Here is a 12021-nt window from a genome sequence, read left to right as displayed (position 1 = left end):
TGTGTGTGTGTGTGTGTGTGTGTGTGTGTGTGTGTGTGTGTGTGTGTGAGGAGAGTGGGGAGGAGGCAGAGAGAGAGAGAGAGAGAAGGAGTCCCATGCAGGCTCCACACAATCAGTGCGGAGAGCCAACAGGAGACTTGATCCCCCAAAACACAAGATCATGACCTGACCTTGATCAAGATCAAGAGTTGGACACTCAACTGACTGAGCCACCCAGAAGCCCCTGCATCATGGTATTGATTCCATTTCTCTCTTAACCCTTCCCCTAATGGAAAAGTCAAGGGATGGCCAGAATGGAATGATAAGGTGGCATTCATCCCTGCCCCTGTTGATATGATTTGCCTCCGCATTTTGGTGTGGACATATTAGGAGACATAACAGCACTGTCCTTGAGGCAAAGGCCCAAGAGAAACATAAATGGCAATCCCCTGTTTGCAACAGCTTCTGTAAGACAGTGTTGTTTTGGTGGTTAACCAGAATCTTGAGGATGTAAGCCAATGAGCACAAGCCTACTTTCATCTCAGATTTAGACCTGTTATAGCCTGTCTCTAGTCTGCTACTTACCCCTCTTGACAGTAGCATCTCTGGAACCTTGGCCGTAGATATGGTTGTTTTGTGCTAGGCTTAGCTGTTTTATTTGGCAAATTTATGGAAAGTTTGAGACATAATTTTACCCTGATGGAATTTTTAGAGATAGTAACAAGAGTGGAAGCCAACATGCATTTTAAGAAAACTTGACCAGTAAACAGACCAAAACCTTGTTTTTTTTTTTTAATTCCTGGAATAAATGTCTATTTGTGTGTATTTTCTTGACTAAGAAATGATGCAGGCCTGTTTATGCAATAGAAAGTCATTTTTTATGGAAATTAAGTTAAAACCACATTGTTTAAACTAATACTTGAAACATTTAATCATTTTATTAGGAAGTAAAATTGATGAAAACCTTGGGAAAATGCTTTAGAACAGCTCTCGTGGATATCTGTGATTAATAAGGAGAGGGGCAAAGAGACACTTTTTAATCTGTTTATGTATAAGGGATCTGGAGCTTATTAAAAGTTTTTGTAAACATTCAACTAACGAAGCATTATATAAAATTGGGTATCTCCTTTCCATTGAAAAAAAGTGACTAGACTGGAAAACACTATCAATGTTATTTCCAGATAACTTATTTATGATATTTCCACTAACACTAGCAATTTAAATATAAAAAATTGATTTAGTAATAAGGTACATTCCATGAGAATGCCACTCAGGATTCTCTGGGGGAGTTTTTATCTCACTCATCCTTGGTTCCTAGAATTACTACAGGATCGAGTAGCATGAATGATTATTATTAACCTCATTTTATGGTTTGAGCAGCTACCTGGATGGTGATTCCCATCTTGCATCACTTCTGTTGAAGTGTTTTCATTTGTTGGAGGTCACAGGAAAGGGGGTAGTTAGTACTTCTAGAGTCTCTCTACGTCCTGAATGCTGGAGAAAACTAGGGATGAATTCACAAACGGAAGTCAAGAAATGAACTTCAATAATAGTCCAGACAAATCTGGACAGTAGCCACAAAGTATAGATAGAGTTGTCTGGCAAAGCTGAACTTGGGAACATGGCATAGACCCCTCTTCTATGGAATTAGAAAGAGAAGAGGAAAGAGCCTTCACAGCACTTTTGTTTGAAGATTAAATGCATGCAGTCTTATTCATATTTTACATTCTGTGGCCATGTTTTAGGTGAGACTTGGGATATTTTGCACATTCTAGTTTAAGTACTTCTAATAATCTCTCTATTTTGGTAGAGACTCTGCAAGTGAGAGTTAAAAGCACCATGGTCCATTGTCAGACAGATAGGAATTCAAAAGCCATAGTGAAACCTTGAACCAAGTTCTTGAACTAACCTTGGCTGCAATTTTTTTATCTGTATATTGGGAAGAATAACGCTTGATTCGCAGGATTGTTTTGAGGATAAGAGACTGTATGTAAAGCAAGTCACACATAATAAGTGCACATACGGTAAATAGTAGCTATTATTTCTCAGGTTTTCATGCTGATCTTCCCTTATCAGTCGTAGATCTCTTTGCATTCATATATGACAACAATTCAGGAAAACAAAAAATCAGAATATATGGAGTTAAGTATATTTATGAATAGTCCAAAACAAAGCATTTGAGATCAGCAAATTCATGAATTCATTTCTAAGGTAAACTGTTTAGAAAAGCGTATGGCAAAAAGTAAGTGTTCAATAAATGTTATGTATTTATCTAAAAATTTTTTTACATGCATTCATTTTTTTGAGAAACAGAGAGAGAGCACAAGCAAGGGAGGGGCAGAGAGAGAGAGAGAGAGACAACGAATCTGAAGCAGGTGCCAGGCTCTGAGCTGCCTCTGGCACAGAGCCTGACATGGGGCCTGAACCTACAAACTGTAAGACTATGACCTGAGCTGAATTGGATGCTTAACTGACTGAGCCACCCAGGCACCCCATGTTCATTTTTTAAAGTTTATTTATTTTTTGAGAAAGAGAGGGAGAGTGCAAGTAAGGGAGCATGAGCAGGGGAGGGGCAGAGAGACAGGGAGCTAACAGCGAGGAGCCTGACATGGGGTTTGATCTCTCGAATCGTAAGAAATCAAGAGTCAGATATTCAACCAACTGAGCCACCCAGGCATCCCAAGTATTATGTATTTAGTACCGTGTTTTTCATCATCATCTCATAAACAAGTTAAAGCTTTCTCTATACATATTCTGTCTTTTAAAATTTTTTAAATACTTATATATTCCTTGAAAATCATTTAGATTTCTAAGTTTGAAACCCTGTATCTGGAGCTTGGGCTCAGTAGTAATATTAAGACAATGTCAGGGATAGGAAAGAACTACTTGCATAGTAATTGCATGAAATTCTATCCAAATCAAAACCCAGAAAAGGCCTGGAGTCCTGCTCAGAGGTTTATACTCTCTAATCATTATGTTATTTCATGCTGAATTCTCAAGCTTTTTCTCTTATGTTTTCCAATTACATAATTATAAATTAATTTAAAAAGATAAAATATGTTCATCAATTCACATTGAGATTGGTTTCATGTGCCAGAGCCTCAGAGGAAAAGAGCCTTAAATAAGAGCACTGTTTTAACCTCTAATGAAAATTTTGGAAGTTGACAATTGGGGGATCGAATGGGAACTCAGTGATTATTAGTAACTCTGGGTCCTTGGTCATTGCCTTGGTTAACAGTTAAGTGCCTTGTGGCCCATCGTGGAGGGATGAGCAAAAAATATCATATCCTCAATCTAGCAAGTAGAAAGAAAGAAGGAGAAACGATGGTGAGGTCTTCTTTTTAAGGACACTTCCCAGAAACTATCCTTGATTTCATCTCGTATGCCGGTCACCAGAACTTAGCCATATGGCCACACCTCACTCAGAAGACACGGAAGATTCTACTCTTTATTCCATGTGGCCTTGCGCCCAGCTAAGATTTAAGGTTTCATTATTATGGCAGAGACCAGATATTCAGGACAACTAGGACCATCTGTGACATCTAGGCTTCACCGAACTCTTAATCATTCATGTCTTCTGTTTTCTCGTTCCTCTTTTTTGTTTCTGTATCAGATCCCATGCGTGGCCCAAGAAAACTCGAAGTGGTAGAAGTCAAATCTCGACAAATCACCATCCGCTGGGAGCCGTTTGGATATAATGTAACTCGGTGCCATAGCTATAATCTCACGGTCCACTACTGTTACCAGGTGGGAGGGCAGGAGCAAGTGCGAGAAGAAGTAAGCTGGGACACGGACAATTCACACCCTCAACACACGATCACCAACCTCTCACCATATACCAACGTCAGTGTGAAACTCATCCTCATGAATCCCGAGGGACGGAAGGAAAGTCAAGAACTCATAGTACAGACAGATGAAGATTGTGAGTACTTTTCAATGATATATTTATATGAAATACACATTCTTTCAAAGAAGCAGCCTTTATTTCTTTAAAAGTGAGATCTCTGTAATGAAAGCGAAGAAACTAGTTACTGTGTCGAGTAATATAAATGTGTATCTGCGCCTCTGAATTTAAGCATTGATTTATAAGCGTCAAGAAGTAAAGATATAGAAGTTTATTTTAATTCTTCATGAGTCCTAGAGTTACCTTTCTATATATAATTATTCTACATTGCTCTCAGTAGTTCTTCATTCAAACGTTATTGTCATGTTAGACTTAAGAGTTGTTGTTTGGGGAATAGATTATATGAAAAGCTTATTTAAATATATTTAAATGGCTGAAACATATTTCATAGTTCAGATAAAAACTTAGCACACAATAGAGGCTGCCCTTGCTTTTCAGCACAGTGCTGAGAAATTATCTCATTAGGTTGTTGGCCATGTAATAGATCATACTTTCCCATAGGACCAATATTATAATTGGATGTTACGTCAGTAAACAAGGATATAACAAATAGGCAGTGCGTGTCACTAGCAACTCATCAAAGAAAGCAAATATACAATTGCAGTAAGCCTCTAAAATAATTTAAAATAGAAAAATTATATACTGAATCCCAGAGCATGGGCATAAATGAGCTTTTACATTGATTATACAGGGGACACTCTCATGCACAATAACGTGTTCATATGACACATAAAATACAGTGGTATCCTATCATATATTTGACCTGAAATTTATTTGCCAGGCATCAGAATAAGATGGCAAGGAGCTTGAGAAGCCCATTAAATGAATACACTTACTTATTCCTGGGCAAAAGAGATATTTCACTTTTTTTTCTTCAAGCAGCTGATTATGCAATGATCCTTGATCACTGATTATAACATGCATTAAATGTTTGCAACACTTTATTGTTTCATTTAAAGAGCTGACAAAGTAGATTTGAGTGGTTATTCCGTATACAGCACCATCCATTATTGCTATGGAAGAAAAACTTGGGAGAAGCCAGAGTAAATGAGGAGCTCATTCCACAAATTTCTCTCTTTTTTTTTTTTAATTTTTATTTCTAGGAGAGAGAGAGAGAGACAGCATGAGCAGGGGAGGGTCAGAGAGAGAGGGATTGACAGACTCTGAAATAGGCTCCAGGCTCTGAGCTGGCAGTCAGCACAGAGCCCGACGCGGGGCCCGAACCCACGAACCGCGAGATCATGACCTAAGCGAAAGTCGGACGCTTAACCGACTAAGCCACCCAGGCGCCCCTCCACAAATTTCTCTTTGCTATAGCCCCACCCCATCAGGTCCTGCCTGTGCTAGTTGCTTTCAAATAGTTGTCTCATTGCCATTATTATTTTTTTTAATTTTAATATTTGTTTATGTTTGGGAGACGGAAACAGAGCATGAAAGGGGGAGGGGCAGAGAGAGAGGGAGACACAGAATCTGAAGCAGGCTCCAAGCTCCAAACTGTCAGCACAGGGCCCTACTTGGGCCTTGAACCCACGAACTGCGAGATCATGACCTGAGCCAAAGTTGGAATCTTAACTGACTGAGCCACCCAGGCGCCCCTCCTTGCCTTTATTTTTGTGAGGAATATTAGCTTGCTCTAGGTCGCCAGTCAGGGCTGAGACTAGGAGCCCTGTCTGTTTCTTCCAGTTCTTTCTCATCTTGCAGAAAAGTGGAAATAAGGTGCCAACATTGTCAGTTGGTCCCCACCTCACATGCCCCCCATATCTCTATGCTTAATTTGGTTCTAACTCCTGTTGTTTCTACTTCTAATGTATTAAATTTTTCTTTTCTCTCAATTCCCACTACCTATATCCAGATCCTCATTATTTCATGCTGAAATTTCTAACCTTCCTTGGTGGCTCCAGCTCTTCCCCATTCTAATGTTGCCTACTCACCCACAAAACTTCTGTTTAAAATACGCCTGCATCTCTGTTATTTCTCCTCCTTTTATTTATTTGAGTCCTCTCTCTTTGACATCAGTGGAAGCATTTTTCTAGGTATGTCTCCTCTGGCAAGGTAAAAAAAAGGAAAATAAAACTGTTGGTACTACATCAAAATAGAAAGCTTTTGAATAGCAAAGGAAATAATCAAAACATTAAAAAAGCAACCTGCTGAATGGGAAAAGATATTCGCAGATGATATGGCTGATAAGGGGTTAATATCAAAAATAAATAAGGAACATACACAATTCAGTGCCAAGAAAACAAATAATCCAATATAAAAATGGGCAAAAGACCTGCATAGACATTTTTCCAAAGAAGACATACAGATGGCCAATAGACACATGAAGAAATGCTCAACATCACTAATCATCAGAGAAATCCAAATTAAAATCAGAATGAGATGTCACCTTATTCCTGTCAGAATGGCTAAAATCAAAACCACAGGAAATAACAAGTGTTGGCGAGGATGTGGAGAAAAAGGAACCCTGTGCACTGTTGGTGGGAATGTATGCTGGTAGAGCCACTGTGGAAAACATTATGGGGTGTCCTCAAGAAACTAAAAATAGAATTACCATATAATCCAGTAATTCTCCTACTTACCCAAAAAAACTGGAAATACTAATTCAAAAAGATATGTGCACCCCTATTTTTCAGCATTATTTATAATAATGATTGCAGCATTATTTACAATAATCAATATATAGAAGCAACCCAAGTGTCCACATATAGATGGACAATATATGGGATATTACTCAACTGTAAAAAAGAATGAAATCCTGCCATATAGCATGGATGGACCCTAGAGGGTATAAGGCAAAGTGAAATAAGTTAGAGAAAGATAAATACCATATCAGATCACTCATACGTGGAATTTAAGAAACAAAAGAAATGAGCAGAGGACAAAGAGAGAAACCAAAAAAACAGAGTCTTAAATACAGAGGACAAACTGGTGGTTGCCAGAGGGGAGGTAGGTAGGGGGAGTGGGGATGAGTGGCATAGATAAAGGGGATTAAAAGTACATTTATCCTGATGAGCCCTGAGAATGTATAGAATCATTGAATCACTGTACACCTAACACTCTATTAGTGTTAACATTGTATGTTAATTATACTTGAATTAAACAATTTTTAATAATAGGATAGAAAACCATTTGCATCATGCCACTCTCTCCACAGAGCTTTCAATGACATTATTTAAATCTTGGCTTCCAAGGTCTTCTGTATTCCTGGCTCGTACTCTAGAACTGGTGACTTTTTCTCAAGTGCAGATCATTCTGCACAGATGTCACCGGGGCATCAGGCGTGGTGGGCCATGCCCCTTCCATTCCAGGCTCTTCCTCAAGGTCTGCTCTCCAGCGCCTCCCGCCTACATCTCACTTCCTTTTCCTCTGCTGCCCTCCAAAGGGCTCTTCAGGCTTCAGCTCCTTCAAAAAGCTGCCTCCAAATCCTCCAGCCTGTAGCACTCTCATCTTTCTGACCTCCTTTGCACCTGATAAGCATCTTTTAATCTATGGGCTTTAATTCCCTCATCTGAGAAGTGAGAATAATAACAGTTCTCAAGCATATTAGAGTTAGAGGAAATTTACATAGAGAGCTGTTTGTAGCTGACAGAGAGAGGCCTTTAATAAGTGATCACTATTATTGTTGTTGCAGTGATTCAAAGCAGCTCCTTGTGACCCTTCCTTGCTCTCTCTGTTATAAAAGCATCTTTTTTTCTCTTAACTATAAACTAGAGAGGAAGCCTTCTATTCTTCTTCTGTGACAATAGACATGATACAGATTAGGAAATAAAACACTCAAAAGTGTTCTATTAGTCTTTAGATAAAACAGTGAAGTTTGTTGATAATCATCTCATTGATGTTTTACTTAACAGTAATGTTTTAAGCAATGAGAGGGGAAGATGACATGCAATCGTTTCACAAAATGAGCAGGTGTTTCTTACTCTCTTTTTATTTTTTTTTATTTTTATTTTTAAATATTTTTATTTATTTCTAGGAGAGAGAGAGAGAGAGACAGCGTGAGCAGGGGAGGGTCAGAGAGAGAGGGAGACACAGACTCTGAAGCAGGCTCCAGGCTCTGAGCTGGCAGTCAGCACAGAGCCCGACGCGGGGCTCGAACCCACAAACCGTGAGATCATGACCTAAGCGAAAGCCGGAAGCTTAACCGACTAAGCCACCCAGGCGCCCCAGGTGTTTCTTACTCTCAAACCCACTGCCTGAACCCAGTCACTACTTTTGGGTTTCAAATTGAGAAAGGACAGGAGATAGGAGTTCTGTTAAGTTAGATCAGAACATGAGTTCAAAATAACTTATCATTTTGTTCAAATTATCTTGCTAGTCCCAGAAGTTGGGGCATGCATGACTTCCAAAGATAAATCTACTGTTTCTATACCACCCTGGCATGCAGTTAATCAGAAGCACTTTTATTTCACATTATATTTCCTAACAAAGAAGACTTCAAAAACATAGAGAAAAAAGACAAAACTAGTATAATGGTCATTCCTGAGTTTGAAAAGAATGAGGTGACTACTTTATGTATTTACCATTATAAAAGGCTCCAATTCATTGAACATTATGAGTTTTACTGTGATAAAATATTTTTATTGAGTATTGTTTATTTCATGAGAAAGTACATGGAAAAGGTGACCTCTTTATCACTGTTAAAGGTATTACAAGAAAGAATAGAGCTCAGTTCCACAAACTTAGAAACTAAAGATTATCTATCCCAAATCTTGAATTTGTAAGAACTTCTGAAAACAGGTAGTAGACCTAAGTTCCTGTGAGATACTATTATTCCTAATTTATTCAAATTTTCTAGTATTTTATTTTAGTTTACTTTGCTCCTGACCTTAAAAATATATATATGTATATTTTATATATATGTATATTATATATGTACATGTATTTTATATATAGCATCATACATACAGAATCATTAAATTATATATAAATATACGTATATATTATGTAATACGCATATTACATAATATATATATGAATCTCAGGTTTTCTTGTTAACATTTCCACAGTGTCATCGTTACAGGATCTCCAGTACATTTTAATAAGTTTACCCTTTTAAGTTGTCCTCTGTTCGGCATAATTTTGACTTTCCCATTTTATTATGATTTATACTAACTGAATGAAATCAAAGATATATTTTTTTTCTAAGTCTTCACCTCTTTATATCTGCACATACGTAGATTAGTTAGTATTCTCAATTAGGAGATATCATCACAAAATACTAGAGCCACTCATATTTGCCTTGATCCCATGAGAAGACTGATGATAATGTCATAATAAACACTTTCAAGGTCAAGAAGAAGAGACTAAGTAGAATTTTCTCTAGCATGGCCCATTTTACTTCAGCTTCTGATTGATGAATATTACTATCTTTGATCCTGGACTCTAAATTTTCTTAAGAAACCATCAGTGTTATAACTTGTTAAATATGTTGGTTTTCTTCATTTCTGTGTAGTTTCACAGCAATTCCTTCAACCTGAGAGAAACAATTCTCTTCATATTTATATATTACTTAGAGTTTGGATGATAGAGATTAACTTAGTCCACCTTCTTCATTTTAGACATGAGGAAACTGAGACCCAAGGAGGTTCAGTGAATTGTCCAAATTGTACAGTTGAATTACTGAAAAATCTTGGGGCGGCTGGATGGCTCAGTCAGTTAAGTGTCAGACTCTTGATTTTGGCTCAAGTCAGGATCCCAGAGTCATGAGATCAAGCCTCACATTGGGTTCTGTGCTGGGCATGGAACCTGCTTGAGATTCTCCTCCCTCTCCTTCTGCCCCTCCCGCACTCAAAAATAATAAACAAATAATTACTGAAAAGTCTTAAATCAGCCCTCACATCTGAATCTGAATCTGNTTTTTTTTTTTTTTTTTTGCCAAGCTATACTTAGCTCTTTAAAATAACTATAAAATCTTATATCTCCCTCAGTTTCCAACCCTGGGCATCTTACCAACCCTCAAGGGACTATTTATATCCTCCCACAACCTAAAACATTCTCCAATCCCCCTTTTTAAACTCTATTGAGATGTGTTTATCCATGTATGAGTTGATGAACACTTGGGTTATTTCCACTTGAGCTACTATGAAAATGCTATTAATGTTTATATATTAATATTCATAATTTTATTTTAATGCTCCCATATAATTTATTTGAGTAATATATGTTTTCAGTTCTCTTGGATATATACCTAGGAGTGGAATTCACATGGTACATTTATCTATGTGTATCTGATTGAAGAGCTGCTAGGTTGTTCTCAAAGGAACTATATGATTTTATATTCCCTCCGACAGTACATGAGGGTTTCAATTTCTCCATGTTCTCACCGATGCTTATTATCTGCCTTTGGATTATGGCCACTTTAGTGGTATGAAATACTATCTCAATGTGGTTTTGATTTGCATTTTCCTGCTGGCTACTGGCCTTGAGCATCTTTTCATGTGCTTATTGGCCATTTGTGTATCTTTCTTGGCAAAGTGTTTATACAGAACCGTCGCCCATTTTTAATTGGATTATTTGTTTTCTTACTGGGCTTTAATAAGTTCTTTATGTATCTAAGATACAAGTCTCTTGCCAGATAAATGATTTGCAAAAACTTTCTCCTATTCTGTGTGTTGTCTTTTCACTTTCTTGATCCTGCTGCTTGAAGCACAAAACCTTTCATTTTGATGATGTTTATATACCTTTTTTTTCCTTTTTGCTTTTCCTTCTTGTGTGATGGCCAAGAAACTATTGCCTAGTCCAAGGGCATGAAGAATGACACCTGTGTTTCATTCTCAGAATTTTATGGTTTTAGCTCATACATTTAGCTCTTTAATCTATTTTGATATAAACTTTAGATATGGTGTGAGGTAAGAATCCAAGTTCATTTTTTTGCATGTGGGTGTCAAGTTGTCCCAGCACCATTTGTTGAAAAGGTTATTATCTCCCAAGTAAATTTTCCCAGTGCCCTTAATGAAAACCCATTAACTGCAAATGTAGGGATTTGTTGTTGTATTCTCAATTCTTTTCACTAATATGTATGTTTATCTTTATGTCAGTACCATGTTATCTTGATATAATAGCTTCGTAATAAGTTTTGAGAAGTGTGAAGCCCCTCCAACCACTCTTTGATTACTCACACTGTCGCCAAAAAATTTGATCACGCACCTTCAAATATATGTAGAAATACTACAGATACACTAGTTTTTAAATAGGATAGACACACCAACACATTAAATTGTGCATAATATAAAACATATGTGCAAAAAAGGAATTTAAGTGAAGATGAGATGAATAATATTTTTAAATAATATTAAATGTTATTTTGTAGAAAATTGGCAGGTAAGTTTCCATCTTCCCTCATGCCCATTAGATTTTGTTTGAAAAGCAGTCAGTTCAGGTTTTTAAAAAATCGCACCAAAGGGACACCTGGATGACTTAGTTGGTTAAGTGTTCTACTCTTGATTTCAACTCAGGTCATGATCTCACAGTTTGTGAAATTGAGCCTCGTGTTGGGCTCTGTGCTGACAGTGTGGAGCCTGCTTGGGATTCTCCCTGCTTCTCTCTGCCCCTTCTCCTTTCTCTCTCTCAAAATAAATAAATAAACATTTTTTAAAATGGCATCAAAATTCCTAGTTTTTGTAATCATTAATAAATAAAATATTTTTAAAAGTATTACATATTATTTCATCTACATCACATCTTTATAAAACATTTATTTTGTGCATATGTAGCAGATATATTAAAGATCAGTACAATAGTTCATATCTGTTTTCTTTCACATGCTTTTGTTACTCAATATAAATATAAAATATATAAAAATATAAATATAAAATCCACCCNTGTACATAGCTGCCATTTATTTTCAGTCTTTTTTGTAACATAGTGTATGACTATAAAACATTCCATTCTACCATTTAGTTTGTCTCCAATTTATTATTTTTATTAAAAAATGTTATGTTCAGAGCCAGGATGGTTCAGTTGGGTAAGCTTCCCGAGTCTTGATTTTGGCTCAGGTCATGAGCTCAGGATTCGTGAGTTTGAGCCTGAGTTGAACTCTGTGCTGACAGTGTGGAGCCTGCTTGGGATTCTGTTTCTCCTGCTCTCTCTGCCTTCTTTCCTGCTCTCTGTGCATTAACCTTCACCTTCTACCCGCCTTG

The 12021-nt window shown here is 37.2% G+C and overlaps 1 protein-coding gene across 4 annotated transcripts in view; it reads left to right on the top strand.

Annotated features, from left to right (window-relative positions):
- Positions 1–12021, top strand: part of PTPRM (protein tyrosine phosphatase receptor type M) — a 588144-nt gene that overhangs the window by 274418 nt on the left and 301705 nt on the right. For all 4 annotated transcript variants that reach the window (XM_077778076.1, XM_077778074.1, XM_077778075.1 and 1 more), the window contains exon 7: positions 3593–3901. In XM_077778076.1, coding sequence (XP_077634202.1) covers positions 3593–3901 — 309 coding nt within the window. The remainder of the gene's footprint in view (positions 1–3592; positions 3902–12021) is intronic.

Source organism: Crocuta crocuta, unplaced genomic scaffold (genome assembly GCF_008692635.1).
Source record: "Crocuta crocuta isolate KB4526 unplaced genomic scaffold, BGI_CrCroc_1.0 scaffold26, whole genome shotgun sequence".
Lineage (NCBI taxonomy): Eukaryota > Metazoa > Chordata > Mammalia > Carnivora > Hyaenidae > Crocuta > Crocuta crocuta.
This window is presented reverse-complemented; position numbering and strand designations above follow the sequence as displayed.